Here is a 21,198-nt window from a genome sequence, read left to right on the forward strand (position 1 = left end):
ACCATGAACACTAAAACAACATCAATTCATTTCAGCTAGGAATGAATCATGAGGCAAAAACTTTGCGGGGCCAGATATGAGGGATGGAGCAAAAATGTTGACCTTTTTAATACAAAAAACTCTTTGATAGATTTTGATATAATATTAAGAAAATGATATATTTCACTCTTTCCCTTTCCTTTTCTTTCTTCTCCTTTTGAAACTTTTGTGGGACCATGCACCACCTCCCCTTCCCTCCCAGTCAATTTGAGGATTTTGAAAGGTTTTTTTTTTTGTATGAGCTGCTAATTGGGGTTACCAGGAAGCAGTAATTGCTAGGATTGCTTACAATCTCTGTACTTCAAAGATGAGATGTGATATTATATTTCCACGTTTTTCAGTCAACATGTTACAAATACTAAAATATACACACATTTCCAAGCTAAGGATAAATCAATGATTATAGAATTGATTTGATATATATATATATATATTATTTGGATACTTTGGTGAGTTCTATAGTACTACAATGCTAGTCATTACTTTATAAAAATCTTGAGTAAACATATGAAAAGAAAGATCATTTGTCCATATACTACAATGCATTAAATGAAACCTTGCTACCATTGGAAAAAAAAAACTATGACAGTTTGAATACCCGTCTTCATTTAGAGGGAAAGCCAGCCCTGACATCATTTTGTTTGTAATAAGGATTCCATGACATTTTCTCTGGCGACAATTGCTCTGCTATAAATTCCACATACTAATAAACAGACTAACTTCAGCTCTAGATTTGACACTACACCCCGAGCCTACATGTTAACCTAATCCTAAACCTAACCCGAGTCCCTATACAACCCTAACCCTACACCTAAGATGAAATAAAGCCTGGAGCAATCGTCGCAGGAGCGAATGTTGTGTCACCGTAATAAGAGCTAACAAAGATAGAGAATTTTTTTTCAAATTTTGACCCCCTCCCGAAATAAAGAATATACATGTAAGAGTAGTGAATTTTCTCAAACTTCTTTTGTCAGTGACATCATATTGATTTGAGCAGTCTCCAAATCATAACAATTTTTTTTGTAAATTGCATAAGTTTTTAGGGTTGATAGTGAGTGAATACATGTTTTTCTTAGTATACTGTATAAAATATAAAGTGCATTATTAACATTTGTTTTTACTTTCTGACAGAATGGCAATTCATGGTAGTTGTAGTAGGACAGGTAGTAGTATCACCAGTTTACATGTAGGTACAAGGCCACAACTCCATTGATCAGAATGCAGAATATAAAAATATACATGTATACTGGTATGCTCGTGGAATGAATTACATGTATTTACAAAAAAGAAGAGAAATATGTCTCAAGAAAGCAATCATATATAAAATGCTTAGACAAATTAACATGAATTAAATGCAAATTGCAAACTGAAAATAACTTAGACTTAGTATCTAGATTAGAAGCAATAATCTGATGATCAACAAATCACATAATCAGGAAATTCATGGTACTGATATTTAAGCTTGATGAATAATTATTGGTGAATAGTGCTATTGTATTCAATCTTCCAAATATTGTTCCTGAGGGCAGGTTACTTAATTATACAAAAAACCAAATTTTTTTCAATATAAAAACCCTGCAATCATACATGCACTCAAAATATATCTTTTAAACTGTTTAGATACAAATCATGCAAGGAGAAATATACCAAATGACTGGTGACATGTTCTTAAATGAGATAGCCCAACTTCTGTTGTCTACTATAGTGGGAGAGAGTTTCCCATAGCTCTAATCATATGTGAACAAATTGTAAATTTTGAATTCATGTACTGATTAACAGCAAGAAGTTTAATACCGGTATACAATATACACGTATGGATTTCAACCTAACTGATAGTAAAGTTAAAGAGCCGGGATTAGACATCAAGACATGATTGAAAACATTATACAAGGCTATCAAAATATCTCTACATGAAATAACTTAAGTGAGGGAAAATAAATTCAAATCTATACTCAATACAATAATTCAATAATAAGTCCCATAACAATCATTCCTGCATAGAATGGCAGCATTTTTATTCTTGCTTTGTGACACGATTATTTATAACCCTTGTGTAAAATTTTCATAGAATTCACATTTGAATATTCAATTTTTCAAATATAAAAATTATGTTTGTCCTTGATTTCCGTGACCCTGAAGTTTTGTAGGGTACAAGTTTCATGAAATTTGAAAATGAATGGCACACTTTAGGAAATAGAACTTTCAATAATTCCACTGTGATGAATTTTGTCTGATATCAAAAAGGTGCAAATGATCTCAACCTCGTCCTTTAACATGCAATTCATGACATCAAATTCGCAATGTTTGATGATCACCCTCTTACAAGATTCGTGACACTTGATCAGACACTTTTGAAATTAAGATGAAATATTAGCATTCATCTATTGACCTAGAGTCTGACTGCTGATATTTCATTACCCCTGTGTCCAAGGAACAGGGCCTAAACTCTCAAATCACACATATAAAATCTCTTTATCTCAGCTTTATATTTTTATTAGAGTCAAAAGGGTCCTAAGCTTTCGATCCTAGCAGAATCGTCGTCTGAGGCAAAATGACAAACACATGTTTGTTATTTTGCCTCCGACGAAGATTCTGCTAGGATAAAAAAGAATCTTCGTCTGAGGCAAAATGACAAACACATGTTTGTTATTTTGCCTCCGACGAAGATTCTGCTAGGATCGAAAGCTTAGGACCCTTTTGACTCTCTAATTTACTCCATTGGCTCTCTTTTATTAGATAAGCAGTTTTCAGCAGCTTCTTTCTGCCTTTATATTTTTATGTTTACAAGCTGTAATTTATATGTATGTAAATGGCTGTATTCACAATAATAATCTAAAAAAACTAAAGGGTAAAGTACAAAAGACAAATGAAATTGTATACCTATATAAATTAGAACTTATGGTAGGAGAGATTAAATGGGAACAAAAATTGCATAGGAATGCTAATTGAACAATTGATAATGCAAATATTTGAACAATTTCATGAAAAATAAATATTAAAAAAAGAGTTATCACAGTCTTTGTTTTCATCTGCGTATGTACATTACAAAAAGTAAGAGCCACATTTTTTCTGCAGGAAAACTGCGATCATCTTTTCATTACTTATTCTCACATTTCATCATAGAAAAAAAAGTGGAACCTTCGTAGCAAGATTCCTGCAATAAATCTTGCTACATCTTTCATGCAGCATAATTGTTGTGTCAATGATCTAATGGACAGATTAGCAATGTAAAGAAGCTTACATGATTCCTGCAAGCAAGATACAACTCTGGCATTTGGTAAGGTGACTGCCTTATTTCTATGATTTTGATATCATCTCATTAGATATGTATGTTCTTTTCCTAAAAGTAAAGATACTTGTAAAATTACAAGATCATATAGAAAGGTGATGTAGCCTCCATTGGACAAATTAAGAAGCATATACTGTTTGAATTAATGTAAAATATATTTGTACAAATACACAAATTAAATATTACCCACTCTCTCTTATTGAACCCATTTCTTAAATTGTTAGTTTAATTTTAAATTCCTCTCTGATCCAGTCTTCCTGTAATAAATTCAGATCAGCATAGCCCATATGCTGAACTCCAGTCAAGTTCAAACCATAGGCTTAATATGGGATAAAATTATGGGAAGCCTCAGGTATCAAAATATGTTTGCACTGTATACTTCTTATGACGTAACTGGGAGCTTTCTCATATTTTCATGGTGAAAAAAATAATTGTATTTGTCATTCCAAGATGATGTGAGTGCAAGATGGAATAATGAAATTTATCACTTAGTTATATGGAGATATGCACCACATTTGGCAACCCATAGTTAAACCTCGTCTGTAGACAATGGTGTAAGTTAAACTGAAATTCTGAAGAGAGCCTATTTGACTATGAGAAGACTTGTACAGTCACAAAAGGGGACATCCTGATAGTATAGGAACCTGTTACCTTGAAGTGAATTCATTGGTATCTTGATGGAAGGTTGGCATATCAGTGCACTGCATTCTCTAATACCATTTCTAAGAACTGAAGAAAACAAGATAAAGAAAAGAAAATATGTTATTGGTTTTTTTTTTAAGTAGATGATTTGATAAATATAATTGGTTGCTTGGATGATGAGACATTGTGCATAGGTGATAACTATTTTCTTTATCGTCTTTTTTTAATATAAACAAAAGTTGTAGGAAAGTTGGAAATAATCATTGTAAATTATGCAACTCCACAAACGTTCTGTTATTTGAATTTTAAATCAGATCACACGATATTCAGCGAATTGCACTATGGCATCCAAACCCATTCCAGACCTCGCGCTATCTCCCTTAGCGAGAGGGGAGACCTCGCGCTACCCTGCACTCTGACGTCAGAGTGCAGGATAGCGCGAGGTCTGGAATTATCTAGAATTATCTAGAATTTAGATCAAATACAGCATTTGGGGCAACTAAGTAATGCATAGAGGACCTAAATAATTAACACTGTGCTCGACTCGCCAAATGGAGATACCACACTCGGTCCTGCGGACCTCGGTGCGGTATATCCATTGGCTCTTCTCGCACATCGTTCATTATTTGTATACTATCAAATTCTATCCATGATGTTCAGGAAGAATATGATTTTTTTAATGGCCAAAAGCAAATTTTTGCTTTACAAAAACCCCCTCAGAGAGAGAGAGGGAAAAAAAGAAAGAACCTGCAATCTTAATCCATAACAAAAATTTACCATTTATCCTTGTTAGATCAGAAATATTTTACAAACCCATCTTCTGAAATTGTCAAATTTTGACCTAAGTGTCATTTGACCTTGTGACTTCAAAATCAAATCAGATCACTCTCATTTCGATATATGAGCCCAGTAATTGCAAGAATGCTAACTTTTCTGGTATACAATGACCTGTGTGATCGACAACATTTGCCCTTAAAAAGAAAATCGCTAAGTGTATAAATTGTTTGGGGGTAGTCTAGAATCTGATAAGGGTTAATAATATATCTTGTGATCATACTCACATCCTCATACGAAACATTGATGACGCCATTCATAGTAGTGTCTCTTTTCTTGAAAGCTTCCGTCAAAGACTTGAGCATCACACAAACTTGGATAAAATCATCAAACTTTATCGTTCCAGCATGAGTTCGATCAAACCTGGTCACGATGAGATTACAAAACTGCGCTGACCTGGTTGGATACATTCCAGGAGGATAACAAATAATAAAAAGAACACAAACAGATTATAAGACAAATTCAGTTTTATCAATAAGTACCGAGTCGTGCCTGAACACTGGAATCTGTCTGATGTGACTGGATTCAAATAACCTATTTCCCATTCCGGTTTAAGATAAAACAAAGTACAGCGACATAATTCGGCTCATATTTTAAAGAGAAAAACAGCAAGTATTCTTTACATTTATTAAAGTCAGTCAGCCGGTCGGTCATCCCAGTTTTTAATCCGGTTTATTCCCCGACTGCGAGGTTGGCCGGATTCGCCTCGCACCCACTTCCCTATCGGACCTCCCATCATCGAGCAGGCCACACCTACATGACCCAAAGTGAGGGCTTGCAAGATGCTCTTTGAGGTAGGCCGGTACTGCCCACCGGCAGCCTTTGGGTTGGCTGGTGCCCCGCTAATGCATGCAAGGAGTTTTACAGCTGGATGCCCTTCTTGATGCCAACCTGGGACAGGTGATGGTGGTGTTTCACCTGTTCGTATAGTAAGTACTGCTTTACCAGGATACAAGTAGCAAGTTCCTGAGGAAACCTGATCTAATATTCCTTTGATGTTAAGGTGTGCAAGTAAGCTGTCTTACAATATATATAAAGTAGGATCAACGTGCCCCATTTTTATCAGGTTCAGCTGTTATCAAAATGTCTTCCCTGTTTGTGATTAATGAACTTTCTTGCTACAGTGAAGGCAAGCAATCTCCACACAGTCTATCGTATTTTGCGACAGCACAGATGAGCAGCTACTCCATTTGCCATGTAATAGAATTTTCAAAAAAAATAAATCTTTTCAAATTTTCAATCAAAGAGTTATTTGTATGGTGGATACATCATCAGACAGATAATTCCATACCTCCTTCTATCAGAATTTTTTTTTTTATTCTTCATGTTCTATGAAAAAATTAAAAATTCATGGAATTTACAGTACATGATATATGGAGGTTAGCATTAAAAAAACCACCAAATGTGGGCCCCGTCTTACAAAGATTTACAATTGATCCGATCAACCTCAGCTATATGGAAGTCCATCAAAGTAATAATTTCTATCTACTACAGAAAATTTGCACAATGTCCTTTGTAAATAAAGAGAAGCACACTGAATTTTCAAGAAAACAATGAACATATAAATATACATCACATCTAGAAAATATTTTGAACAAACATGCATTTTAGATGTTGATGTTGCTGGCTTTCCATAGTTGTGGTGATCGGATCGATCGCAACTCTTTGTAAGACAGGGCCCTGATGTAAGGAATGATGCATAACTTACAATCTGTATCCAAATGACTGGAAGGCTGTATTGAGTTCATTGGCATCAATGTTTCCTGATCTATCCCTGTCAAATCTAGCCATGATAAGGAGGAAAATGGATGAAACACAAGTCTTATTCAAATAACATATACTAACAAGGACATAACATCCATCTCTCTTCTTTCATTTTGTTTTTGAAATGTTAATATGTAAGGAGAAAGTCTATCTGTATGTGTATTTGCCCTATTGTTATCAAATTAAAACCTCTCCAAAGTTTTAGAAAAGGTTGAAAAATGCGAAAAAGAAACAAAAATCATTGTCACCATGCTCCTTTGGATACATGGACATAATGTAACTGAAACGTAAGTAAGGGTGATATCACGTACCCAAGTTTCTTATGCCCTAAATCCCACCCCCCATGAAAATAAATGTATTTCCTGAGGATTTTGTTCATAATTCACAGTAATGTTATTTTAAATGCCATACAAACAAGAACCTTGTCTGATTCGAACTATTAAAGTTCTTTTCTTTTTATGTTAGAGTGTGCAAGTACCCATCTCTTTTAACAACATACTTCAATGACAAAGTTTAAAAAAAAATAGAAATTGAGCTTTGGTTTTACCTGTCAAAACAAGCTTTCCAATCCTGAATGTATTTCCACAATGATGAAAACTCATTAAAGTTGATGGTGCCATTTCTGTCAATGATTATAAAGAGAAATATTAAATGGCAACTGAGGACCATCAGGACTGTTACCAACAGATTTGAATTAAATGAAATACAAGCTAATCCACTGCCTACTAGAAACAGCCTTTTCCTTGATAAGAGCCTATAGATGATAATGCAGGTGATCCGCTATATAAAAATTGATCAATGATTGCCATATTTTATGTATCAATTGTCAAAACCCTTGTAGCATTGGTCATATTGATCTTTTTCATAATAGGGCAATTCCATAAAATAATCAACCTTTTTGTACATCCGACCCCTACTTTTCTCAAGTTTTACTTCCCTTCATAAACCGACCAATCCGTAATAGTTTGAGAGCATTTCAGACCGTCAAAAGAAATCAGAGACAGAAATTTCACGATGGTCCCACAAATATGGGGTCGGACGTACAAATTTTATGAAAGTACCCAGTAGAGAAAATGGAGTCAATTTTCAACACTGCACTTTGGCTTTCTTGTAACAGCAACAAAGGAGGATTACCTTCATACATAAATATTCTCAAGTATTCATAACGATAAATGACGGGTAATCTAGCCTACTAGCTGGAGAGCATATTGCACAAATTATACAATCCAGGGGGGTGGGTGTTTCACAAAGAGTTAAGTGTGACTTGAGAGTCGTAGTTGATTTCCTAGCTGCGTGCGGTATAAAATGCATTTGTCAAATCTTGCTGAGAGGACATATCCTCCTGTATACCAATCAATAGGATTGCGTGTTGTATATCATGTATGCGTCGCCATGACTCGAAAGTCACACTTAATTCTTTTTTAAACACCCCCAGGAGTCAATGGGTTAATGTGTATTATTCGTTGAGAATCGGTGAATAATCAGTAAATCAATGGGGCAAGAATTAATTTCTATCTTCACATAGGAAAGATTAAATTTGTTAGAACTAACGAAATGGTCAGTTTTTACAACTTCAGTGAAATCATTCATTTCAATTGGTTGAGAAGCACTGGTCTTTGACTGTTACTATGGTAACTGTCAGAGAAAGAAAACTTAAAAGCAGTCACAATTTTTGTGAAATGCCATCCTGATGACATGAATAAGATAAAGAATTAAAGATCTAATGAAGCTGGCAGCATCACAGTCAAAAGTTAACAAAAGCATGTGTATTTTCTGAATTTGGCAAGAAAAGGTTGTCTTGCATCAAGGATATTTATACAATTCAATTTCTTAAACATAGATTTAGTGAGTTCTCATATAACTTAAAGAAATACATAAAGAAATTTTGACATCTACTAGAATAAAACCCCAGTAAGCTGAAAATAACCAATATACATGTAGAACATTAATGGGCATGTGCATGTGTAGGTATCATAGGTTCATCCATTTGGAAATTGCTGGAATGAGAGCAGCTATAGCCAGGTTTGGATAAGGCAAGCAGGAGTCCATTCATGAGCAGCAACTACCCAAAACAAAGTCTGGTTAATAGAAATCTGGAAAAAAATCCATGGACAAGAGAGAGTTTCATGAAGCATTTTGTCAATTTTTCAGCGACTATTTGTTATGAGCTACCGAACTCCTTGCATTTGATTGGCCACTTTGCATTTGATTTATCAATGAAAGTGACTGACTACAAGTGTAGGAATTTGTTTCATGAAACGCTCCAGAGGATATGCTTTGCAAGAGGTGGTGGTAGTGCCGAGTGGTGGGGGGAGGGAGTTCGGCAGGTAGGTACATGTAGATAACAAACGCACACTCTCCTACGAACTTCAAATATGAAAGCAGCTTAGTCAGATTGATCGTGAGGGAAGGGATGACTTGGCTACAATCATGCCCTACTTTCAGTCTATATGTTAACTGATAAAACTTCAACCTAGGAAGAGAAGGACTTGCATTTTGCAAACGTCTACAGTGTGACAAGATCCAAGGCAGTACTAGACTCCTACACATCTAGCCATTTTTAGATACTCAAGTATCTATCTTTAATTATTCAATTTTTGTGTGGATGCAAGTAGCGAAAGCAGGGATGATGCTTAAAATTGTGATCAGACATTTGCCAAATGAAAATTTTGTGTCTCCATTACATTGAGATTTTTACAAAGGGACTCTTATAAAGAATTGCTGTATGGGATATGGCAAAACACATGACTAGGTCATATTAGCTTCTTGACCAACATGCTTTGGTCTCACTCTACCTGAGATTTTAATATTGAAGCAGTAATATGAAATATTGACCCAATGCAACATACTGGTCCTCTGTCTATAGAATATAGAATAGAAGTAAATCTGCCAATTAAAGTCAAATACTTTGAGGCCTTAGAAATCTTTTAGAATTTTGGCAAAATTTGACATAGAAGATAATAACAAATTTGCATATTCTGGTCTGAAAGAAAGCTTTGAGTTAGGCGATTATTTGGCTTATAGAAGGTTGAGTCTATCATGTATTCATTCACCTGTCTCGATCAAACATGCCGATCATAAGCCTACAAGTCTCGTGATTGAAAGGCGTCATATTCCCATTAAGCAACGCATGCTGAAGCTCATCGGCAGTGATTCCACCGCTGTTATCTGCATCAACTGCCTATGAGGTCAGGAAGTCAGAAGACAAAAGGGGATTAAAGACAAAGATGGGATTAAAGACAAAGAAGGGATTAAAGACAGATGGGATCAACACGAGACTACTAAACAGTGCACAATTACCTATCCTTGTCGAACATTCCAATCATAAGACGACACGTTTCAAGGTTGAAGTTTGAGTTGTTGCCATTGAGAAGCGCTTGGCGGAGCTCTTGAGCCGTGATAGCATTGCTATGATCTTGATCTACTGCCTAGTGGGATACAAGAAGGGGTGGGGTCAGGTCACAATCAAGTTCTGCTATATCTATGTTAAAACCCCCAGTTTTTCATAAGCTAAAATACACATTCTGTGATGTTTGGTGCTTTAAACATCAAATTCAAAGTATGCACTTAAAACCTGGTGAAAACAGTGCTGAACACTGCTGACATATTTGATCCATAGATTTTCCACTAATGCATGGTTTGATATTTTGCTTTGAAGTTCAATTTATTTATTTTCTCACCAATATAAACTAGAATGTCGCGAAGGCGAGCACATAATACACCCACCTGTAATGCGGAAAATGGAGGTATTGGTCAAGCAAGAAAAGTGGAAGGTGGCGACTTCACCTTTGACCTTCTGACCTCAAACTCAAGAGAATTGCTGATTTCTATGCTAGTATCATACACACCAAATTATATGAGCCTAGGTTAAGTTAAACTGAAATTATCGCGTTTACACGGACTGCAGAAGGGTAAGATGAAAATATGTCACTGTGACCTTGACCTTTGACCTTTTGACCTCAAAATCGATAGGCTTCCTGGGATCTAAACTGGTATCATACACACCAAATTATATGAGCCTAGGTCAAGTCAAACTGAAGTTATCGCATTTACAAGGAATAGTTAACGGACGGACAGACGGACGGACACCGAGCGTGATACCATTATACGTCCCGTCTAGGACGGGCATATAAAAAATATACAATATGTACAAGAATGAAAATGACATGTATAAGAGATAAAAACAGAAACTAAGTAAGAACTTTTGAGTTTCAGTTGTAGCTCCCAGTAAAGCAAGGTAAAAAACATATGGAAATCAAATGAAAAATATACACACAGCATCAGCAATCCCCATCATACATACAAGGGGGAAGGGGGACTGTACAAAAAAAAAAATTGGGGGGGGTGGGGCCTTAGAATTGTATGATCTCTCAAATTCTGTGAATTCCGTATGTGAAATTTTTCTATTCACTTTATAATGGAAAACTGAACACTTTCAGTGCTATTAGCAAGTACTATCTGATCAATCCCCTATGAAACAATACATTTGTAAACAAGGTATGTGAGACAAATTGATAGCTATGACATCTCTGCCCCCTAGGGTTTTTGTTTATACAGATAAAATAAGGATTGCTATGAGTTCATATAATCATTCATGTCAGCATCAATCAGTAAGCTTAGGAACAGATGATTTGAATACTCATTATGTGCAATCATTCATAGCATTCAATATCACATGCAAAAGCTTAGATATTGATGCAAAGATTGCAATGAATTCATCCAACAAGTCTAGTTTAATCAGTAAGCTTTGTTTGTATGTATGTCCCTATAATTAAATAGTAAGTAATACTCACTTTGAACCAAGACCATAATGTTGGGTCTGCACCGGGAGGAGGACCACCTGGGTTATATCCTGGGGCGCCATACCTGTATAATACAACAATAGAACTTATTATTCAAGGGATCTGAAATCCAATGGACCATTTCATAGTATGTCTCTACACTGGACTGGTGACCTTTTCGTGTTCTAAGATGCCCCAAATTTTCCCAGTTTTAACATAAAATTTCAGGATTTTCAGCAAAAAATGGGAGTGCTTTTACTATCACTCTAATCAAATTTACTTTTCCATTTAAACAATTGTTACTAATGATAGCCCCCCCCCCCCCGATGGGTCAACTTGGATGATCTAGAATACATGTAGGCCTATCCTAATTCCATCATTTAAGAATTGAAATGAGATCTAGTTTTTTGGTTAACCCCCGAATCACAGGCTTTTGAAGGAAAGTCAGCTTATCATAACCCTTATCACAGGTACAGTAAATGTATTTTGAAGGAAAGCTGGAAAAAATTACTGCCTGAATTTCAAGATTGTTTGGGGGTGATTCGTAAACCACGCCTAATTAAGATATATCTGGAAAAAATCTAAAAACAAACATATTTCAATAACGGGGGGGGGGGGGTTCTCCTGAGAAACCTAAAATATTCCCATTCCCCTGATCACAGATTTCCCCCCAGAATTGATATCAATCTGTACTTTACATATTAGAGTATGATTTTTACCAAATTAGCAGGGAAAAAAATTACAAGGGAGCTTTGGGAAATTTGGCCCTGAAAGAGCCCTGGGAAATCCTAGTTCACTGTAATTTTAAAGGACAAGTCCACCCCAACAAAAATTAAAGTGGATTTAATAAAAAGAGAAAAATCCAACAAGCAAACAATCAAAATGTCACCAAAATCTGATGTATAAGAAAGTTATGACATTTTAAAGTTTCGCTTATTTTTCGCAAAACAGTTATATGCACATCCTGGTTAGTATTCAAATGAGGAAACTGATGTCATCCACTCACTTTTTCTTTTGTATTTTATTATATTAAATATGAAATATCCAAATTTTCTCCTCAATGTCATGTTCGACAATGATTAATTCCACTTGAACATGTGGAATTAGCAATGTTTAATACTATATGGTTCAGTCAAGTTGGTCCCATTTGTCAAATCTGTAAAAAATGAAATATTGTATAATTCAAACAATAAAAAACAAAAGAAATAGTGAGTGAGGGACATCATCAACTGTCTCATTTGCATGTCGCCAAGTTGTGCATATCACTGTTTTGTGAAAAATAAGTGAAACTTCAAAATGTCATAACTTTCTTATTTTACATCCGATTTTAATGACATTTTCAGTGTTATGCTTGTTGGATTTTTCTCTTTTTATTTAAATCCACTTTTTTTGGGGTGGACTTGTCCTTTAACCCTATAGCACCTGAACCGCCCGAGACCGCCCTTCCTATTACACACTGAACCGCCTTTAACCGCCCGTACGTTTTCTTTGCGCTATAGTATCTCTTGTCTATGATTTACCGTGGTAATATTGCGGGTGCATACCGTATAGGTTGGCTGCTATATAGATCTGCATAGAAAAGTGTATGCTCCTATTGAGTATAATAGAGAAAAACCGATTGACATGCATCGGTGTGTAGCAAGTTCCAGACTGTTGCGCAGTCGATCTCAGCAAAGATGGCTGCGTCCATGTCTCGGAAAACCACTTACTTCGCCGAAGAAGCTCGGGCGTTGCTATATGTTCATCAAAACGTTGGATATCACACAGAGTGACATCTAGATGTGAGTTGGAATTAATTTTTGACATATTTGATACAAGATTTGGCGAAAACTTTAGTATTCTGTCAGTGATACTTTACATTTTTTTGAAGGCGTGGGACTGGGGCGGCTGAAACCCGAACTTTTGTTTTTTTTCTTCTCGCTCTGCAAACGATTGTCAAAGGTCAATATTCGTACATCTGATTGAACTTTGCCATGTACCATTCTATTCAACAGGTCCTATGCTACAAAATAAATATAACTTGTAATGAACAAAAGTAAATTTATAAAAAACTATTTCAATTTGTTTGAAACAATGCCTACTTATTATCAGTTTTATTGTTTCCTCCAGTGAGTAATTGCCATTATGCATAGGAATCTGTAGGTGCTATAGGGTTAAAGCTTCCCAAATGTTGCAGATTTGGCCCAATAGGTTGTGAAATGTAGCCCCAGAAAATAATAATCAATATTTTGCCTGAAAGATACAAAACTAAAGTCTAAACATAAAAAAGCCTTACCCTTGGTGTGGCGGTGGGGCACCATAACCTGGTTGTGCTTGAGCTGCATGGGGGGCACCGTAACCTTGTGGTGCTTGAGCTGCACGGGGGGCACCGTAACCTTGTGGTGCTTGAGCTGCACGGGGGGCACCATAACCTGGTGCATGAGCAGGAGGTGGAGGTCCGTACCCCGGTGCATTATATGCTGGGTTATGGGCCGGTGGGGGAGCCCGGTAACCTGGTACCTGCCCATGGGGAGGGGCATAGCCAGTTTGTGGTGCCGATGGGTTGGTGGCAGGAGGAGGTGCCTGGCCATATCCACCAGGCTGAGAAGATAAAGGAAAAAATAATAATTCTGTAAATCAAGCGGAAAAAGCTGAATTGAAACGGAAATAAGTCACTCAATGTCCACATTGTCAACGATCATAAATTCATAATATTAATAATTAAAGGCAAATAACAAGGGCCAAGGCAAGAGATATTATTTCCTAGGGAAATCCATCCGGGTGTGTAGGTCTCGCTTATGCATGTATGGAAAGAGTTTCAAGGCTCCATGATGAAGAAGTATGGTGAGACTACCACATATCGACCACCTCTTTTGAAACCAACCACCTTGCGCGCGTTAAAATTATTGCGTATTACAAACGATACGCGCGGGAGAGAAGGCGCAGTGTCCATAGAAACGGTAAGATTAAGAATCGATTATACGAGAAAAAATAAAAGAAGCAACAAAAAGTAAAAATTTAGTAGAATTAATTAAAATTGTATTGACCAGACCCAATTCCCGCTGAAAAACCAAGAAATCCGATAGGAAACGGCTTTAGAACAAATATCCGTCGTCAATCGTCGAATCATGTGCCGGAGCTCGCAGTGGAAGTAGTGAGACGATGATTTGATTTAGCATGTTGACATCATAGAACTGATTTGGAAGAGTAAAAATATTTCGCCACCGCGACAAGAATCGGCCGTAAACTTAGTGTATTGGGGTGGTCAGTTTCAAAAGACGGGTGCAAATGATCAAATGTAAAATCGTTGTATTCGTTGTTTGTCGATATATGATGGGGGGACCTAAAGCTACGCACTTTGTTTTCAAACGATAAAAACAATGCCAATTTCAATATTTGAACAAATTATCTTTCACTAATTTGTGGCAAATATTCTAAAGATCATTAACCAAGAAGAAAATATCACAGAACTCACTAATACGAAAATCCCGCTGTGTTTTCCGAACACCTCTTGATTTCGCCGCCCGATGTAGAAGGGGTCCTAAAGCTACGCACTCGATTTATCATGCAAAAAATAGTATTTCCTGTGCCTCAATTTCTAAATTATGTTCACATTATTATAGGGTATGTGAAATTAAAGTGAATATAACTCCGAAATTCCAAACAGCCGTTGGTTTTTTCTGCATTTGGAGATTTATTGCAGCCTCTGTTGAAAAAAATGAATAGGAATTGTTCGTCACTCTGCAGTCACAGTTCCACACACAGAGTGCGCATTTGCCATTGAAAACTGCATGCGCGATGAGTGGTGCGTAGCTTTAGGACCCGCGTAGCTTTAGAACCCCTGACCATATACGGTACGCGGATTGAATCAGAGACAGAGTCGCCGAGCAAAACATGGGAATCTGATCTGCTCAATTTTCTGCACAAATGAGACTAAAACTGGGTAAAATTGATGAATATTTTCGCAGATACGATGCTGAGAAGATTAGGTGGTCGATAAGGGGTAGTTCCAACCATATTTGTCAAAATATTAAAAAATATCATCATGGAGTCCTCAAGGCTAGGCCATCATTACTTTATTAGCCTGTGTAGCACCGGCCGCGCAGAGACAACGACAACGCACCCGGCCTACTCGGGGGCATTTCAGCCTACCGACGCCCACTTGTATGCACTGAAGCAAGCAGGGCGCGGCTGTTGAATTCAGTTATGAATAGCATTTCAAAATCTATAAATCAACTCAAGTGAATATAGAAAACTCACATAATTTGGATTGTACGGCTGCTGTTGACCCCACGACATGTTTGTATGATGTTTCAACTTTAATTAAAACAATGTTCGTCCAAAAACCGAAGTCGATCTTTCACACATAAATCTTTGAAGTTTGATGCATGCCAGCAGCAGTACGGTACGTACCGTACGCGTACGGTATCGTATTTCGATCTCTCTTGTTTCGCTATATAGCTAGCTAGCTAGCTTAGCTCTGAGTCTGAGATCGATCTTGCGTGCGTTTGTTTCGCGTGATTCATAACTATTTATAGAATTCCTTTTCTTATGTTTGTTCTTCTTTTCTCTTTGACTTTAACTCTCCATTTTCCCCTCTTCCCTCTCTCCTCCCTTCGATCCCCTTTCTATTTATTTTCTCTTTTATGTACCTTCCCATTATTCACACTTTTCTCTCACAACTTAAGTTTGTCACTTTATACTACGTATCTATCTATCTATCTAAGAATAACCCCCGGGGGGGGGGGGGCACTCAGTATATAATGCATAGTGGGTATGTGCCGCGGAGGGGACCCCCATTTTTACACTCAAATTTCCGTTCCAAGGCATAGCATTTTTGTCTTATTGAGAAAAAGAACAAAGAAAGCCGCTCCAAAGCATAGCATTTTCTTCTTATCGAGAAAAAAGAAGAAAGAAATCCGCTCCAAAGCTTCGCATATTTTCTGTTACGACGTTCCAGCCGTATTGATCTGCTATAATGAGCCACAATTTTGGTGAAAAGCGGCCCGCAGAGCGCTGTCCGACAATCGCATCTGCGCTAGCGCACCCGGCGCCCGTGCCGCCGGGCTAGCTGCATGCACGTATGCCCGTTCCATATATAGGAATGAATACGCAATCACACGCAGGCGACCCGTTCCAAGGATCCCCGTTTTCACAAACATTTGTCGTTCCGAAGCCCGTTCCGATGACCCTCCTTTTTACAATACGCCCGCTCCAAGGCCCCCGTTTTTTGTCTCGCCCGCGGCACATACCCACTACTTTTTTGGTCGAGTGCCCCCCCTGGGGAATAACCCTTCTCCCTTTCCACTTCTACCAAAGATTCTACACCTTTTTATTCACTCTTCCTCCCACTTTTTATACCACCTCTGATTTTACCCTCCCTCTCTCCGTTAAACTTCATTCACCTTGCTCTATTACAAAAAAAATGAACCATGCAGTCAGATCATTCTCAGACTGTAATAGGATCTACATTATACTGCTTTTTGTAAATATAAACATTCGGACCAGTCACAGATTTTAGAATTTATTCTGTTATATCCACACCTCACAAAAAAGCAAAGTAAATAGTCATTATCATTTGCATGTAAGTTTTTAATTACATCTGAAACACATTGCCTTATCCACATCCATACTTGTTCCAAATTTATATTAGTGCAAAAATAGAGATATGCAAGAATATTTGAAAGTCACTGATAAGATCACACAAATCACAAACAGAGAAACCCATCAAAGAACACTTTACAAGAACAAAATACAAGCATATGGCAGCAGTCAAGTTGTAAGATCATTGAATATACCTTGGTCACATTTGTTCTATGGCGGCCGTACGGCGAGTCGAAAACAGCCGTTTTATTCATTTTTATTCAAACCACCCATATATAGCTGGTACAAAAAAATGTTAAAACGGCTGTTCTCGACTTGCCGTACGGCCGCCGTAGAACAAATGTGACCAAGGTATTAACCTGGGTACTAACACATACATGTAGCCTGGGTTCCATAACACAAAGTTTAGCAATTAAACAAATATGATAGGCCTACTGCACTGACCATCAATGTACAGCTGATCATGACAAATTTCTCATGATAGTCACTAAAATGCATTGTTACCAGTGAAAGGAGATGGGACTCTCCATAGGACCCAGCATTAAGACCTTCCTGGGGGGCGTTTCATGAAAGGACTTGTCGGACGTTTTATCCGACAAGTCCCATTTTATCCGACAGTTACCATAGTAACAGTACCTCTCAGCCAATCAACATCAGAGAAAGATGTCAGATCTGACAACTTGTCGGATGAAAATGTTGATGAAACACTCCCCTGGTTTCACAAAGAAATTAACCCTAAATAAAAGTCATGCTTACCGGTAAGTGCCAATGGTTTACAACATATGTATGTGCTGGATTGTAGACAGTACATCCCAAAAGCGTGATTGTGTCCATTTATCCTTCGAAACATACAACTTTCCCCCAGATTTCATTCTTCATGTTTGGCACCCTAATGGCTTCAGACATATATAGCTTAACTTGAATTCCACAAACCTCAGCTAAATTTTTCCTCCAAAGACAGTGGTATAACTAAAGGCCACAGACATATGCTTTATTAAGACATCTTTTAGTTCTACAAGTATACATGAACAACATCACTATTTTATTGTCCCTTCCCCTACATATCAATCTGGCTTGTAGTTTCTTTTTATAAAACTTTGGTCACAAAAAAAATCTGAAAGATCAAACAGGCATAAGTAGAATTAGGCATGATCATAATTATAATGGTTCTGAAGTGATATCACAAATATTACAATGGAGAATAGACCCCTAATGATAGCACAACCAATCTGATGGTTTTCAATTTTTAATCAATGATATTTTTACGAATAATCTGTTGCTCCATCATGTCTGATCTCAATAAAATATGACATAAAATGAATAATTATTATAATAAAATGTGGGTACACAGCTAAGTAATTTATTATAAATTTACATGTTAGCCTAGATAGACTAGGGTGCATTTGTTGCTACACGTATAATTATGTAACAGAGAATAAACTACAATGGATGATTTCAAGTTTGTTGACCTTTCGACGTGGTGCTGGGTTGAAGTTTACATCAGATTGACACCAAACTTGAAATGCAGCTGATCCTGTGTAGAATCTACCTTGGTGTTAGCTATAAATGATGAGATTTAGATCATTTTTTTCCAACTCATAATTAGGTGTTGATGCTAGGTAAGGAAATCTAAATCAGAATCGGTGAAATATAAATGTTTGTTTTTACATTGATTTTATAAAGCTCTTTTCATCACAACCTTCAAACAATAACTCCAAACTTGAAACCAAACAATCATTCAATCATCCTCCCTCAAAATGATATGCCTCATCCACCAGGCGCGTAGCCAGGGGGGGGCGGTGGGGGCGGTCGCCCCCCCCAAACGTCCCCAAAAAGAAAAAAAAGAAGGGGGAAAAAGAGAGGAGAAAAGGAAAAGGGAAGGGAGGAAAGGGAAGAAAGGTAGCTTTGTGTTTTTTTTCTTTTTATTATTATTTTTTTTCTCAAAAGAGAAACTCCTTCACTCTTGCTCTAAATTTATATATGAATTTTGCTTCCGCGCTGCGCGCGGTTAAATGATAATATTGAAGTTCTCCATTGTTTCCCCCACCCTTTCTCTAACCCTGTTTTTCCACCTCAGCTATATGTGTTCTTGCCAGTTAAAGTTCAAATCTAAACATTAGGGCATGGAATTAGAGTAAGGTTAGGCCGAAGTATATGAAGTTATCTTTTTTTTTAATTGATCGCGCGACTTCTGGACGGGTCGGCTCCGGGCGGGTAAAATCTTTATATCAATTTCTGCCGTCAAATCCATAAAGTCAACTTCTCCCGCTTTTCAGCTCATTACTAAATAACCACAATTTTGGGGCAAACAGGTTCCTAATTTAAAAAGAGGAAGGTATAAAATTCGTGTCGTATTAAATAAAAAGTACAATATTTATTATCAAATTCTATTAAACTTCATGTCATTTCCCTGCACATTCATCTCCCGTCCTGTATTGCAAACTCAGATTTTGAATGACACTTAAGTTTCTTTATAATTCAAAATGAAGCGCTTCAGGATAAGTCAAAGAAATTAGGCATCGTTTTTTATATTATTTCAATAAATCACAGAAGTTTCAACTTTTTGCGCACTATTTTCCTTGTAATGAAGTTCAAAAATCTTAGAAAATCAATTGAATTAGAGCCGATGGGGTATTAGAGATATCTGTATTTGATGATACGTCCGCCCTTCGAAATTTCAGAGTTTCATTGCTCTGCGCGGGGAGGAATATCTTCCTCCCGGCATATGCACTTCTTCTCCTCGATCTGTTTTGCGAGTTATGCACTGTCGCTAAATTGTTTGTAATCAAATCTGATCTTTCCAAGGGAAGTATTCAATATATCTTTGAGAATACCCTTTTATCGGGACCCTTTTCATGGCAAAAAAATTTAAGAAACGCTTTAGCTTCCGCGCTTCGCGCGGAGTTATTATCATTTTAATTTCCTCCATTGTATTCCTTTCTTATGCGTTCGCTCACAATCACTTTGAAAACAAGGTTCATGAAAAAAAGGTTCAAAATCACAATATTGTCAACTGAATTGGAGCTGATATAGGTGCTAGAGACGGCTCCTTTTCATTTTAATTTATAAAACACCAAAAGCTTCGCGCTTCGCGCGGGAGGGGGAAATTCCCCCTCCCTGCACCCACCCCCTAGGGAGCGCGCTTCGTGCGCTCTGTAAGTGTTGGCACACATCGCGTGCATTTACCGCCCCCTCCAAAATGAAATCCTGGCTACGCGGTTGTCATCCACATGGCTATCAGACTATCAGTCATAAAAAACAAGATACTTTTAACCAAATAAAATTAAGAAATCATTATTTCCAGATTCCAGATTAAAACTCAAAATGTATGATCAGGGGCCCGTAAAACAAAGGTTAGCGATAGAGTGTAAGCTTGATATTTATGATTGATTGTACCTTGTAGTCAATGGAATCAATCGTAAAAAAATGTTCTAAGATCATTGCTAAGCTTTGTGTGACGGGCCCCAGGACTTTGATTATGATGATATCCAACTCATCCTCTCTTCATTTATGATTTAAAATTTATTATCTACATAAAGAGGGCAAATTAAAGAAAAAGAGGAAACAATAGATTTACAATCATTTAAAAAGCATGGAGATAATTCAAATAAAACATGGAAATAAATCTCATAAATGTAACAGGAGTGCATACTAATAGTGGATTTGCATCATACTCAAACAGCTTGCTATATTTGAAAACTGGCTGTTAAACATCATACAGACTGTAGGTTACATACAATTAGAGTGTAATTCCTTAATTCTTGTCATGTATTGTTTATTTGTGTCCCATACTCGGGTGAGTGCATATCAGTATCCATGATTACTCTATTTAAAAACTGTTAACACAAATCAATATCTTTTTAAAACATATATAACTTTCCTTATAACAAGATATACAGAATATATACTTTTCAATTGCCACTGAAAATTAACTAATGATCTTCCCTTCATCAATTTTGGACAATAAGCTCAAAAGTGAAGACAATGTAAAGGTATCAGATTACCAAATTCATATATTTGTATTTAGCAGTTCATGCATGTCATTACTTTCAAAGCACTAAAGAAAAGATTGATGCTACTACTTCTCTAAACATAAATGCTAATTGTGGAAATGATGAGAGAATCCAATAAAGTGACCATCAAAGTGTTTGTATGTACTGTATATTACTTTAAAGTTATGCACTAATTGATTCTAGCAGAAAATCTATAATTGCTGAAAAATGAGAAAAATAAACATGACATTTCAAAAAGATGCATGACCTTCTC

At 36.8% G+C, this 21,198-nt stretch overlaps 1 protein-coding gene across 2 annotated transcripts; it reads right to left on the reverse strand.

The window, feature by feature from the left end:
* Positions 1-3,382: 3,382 nt before the first annotated feature.
* On the reverse strand, positions 3,383-15,771 carry LOC129269197 (sorcin-like). Of its 2 annotated transcripts, none has more exons than XM_054906662.2 (8): positions 15,589-15,771; positions 13,625-13,929; positions 11,362-11,434; positions 9,869-9,996; positions 7,116-7,190; positions 6,513-6,587; positions 5,032-5,200; positions 3,383-4,057 (listed from the first exon to the last, which is right to left on the reverse strand). In XM_054906662.2, exons 1-8 carry the CDS (start codon positions 15,625-15,627, stop codon positions 4,022-4,024), a joined length of 900 nt encoding a protein of 299 aa, XP_054762637.1. In that variant the 5' UTR covers positions 15,628-15,771; the 3' UTR covers positions 3,383-4,021. The 2 variants fall into 2 exon arrangements, with proteins under 2 accessions (XP_054762637.1, XP_054762638.2); XM_054906663.2 differs by lacking the exon at positions 9,869-9,996 and adding an exon at positions 9,622-9,749 and having other exon boundaries at positions 15,589-15,769.
* Between the last annotated feature and the right edge of the window lie 5,427 nt (positions 15,772-21,198).

This window comes from Lytechinus pictus, chromosome 10 (assembly GCF_037042905.1).
Source record: "Lytechinus pictus isolate F3 Inbred chromosome 10, Lp3.0, whole genome shotgun sequence".
Lineage (NCBI taxonomy): Eukaryota > Metazoa > Echinodermata > Echinoidea > Temnopleuroida > Toxopneustidae > Lytechinus > Lytechinus pictus.

Coding starts and splice junctions, on each gene's coding strand:
- LOC129269197 (XM_054906662.2), bottom strand. CDS start 15,627: ATGTCGTGGGGTCAACAGCAGCCGTACAATCCAAATTAT. Junction 9,997..11,361: donor CATTATGGTCTTGGTTCAAA/GTGAGTATTACT, acceptor GTATCCCACTAG/GCAGTAGATCAAGATCATAG. Junction 6,588..7,115: donor TGGAAAGCTTGTTTTGACAG/GTAAAACCAAAG, acceptor TATCATGGCTAG/ATTTGACAGGGATAGATCAG.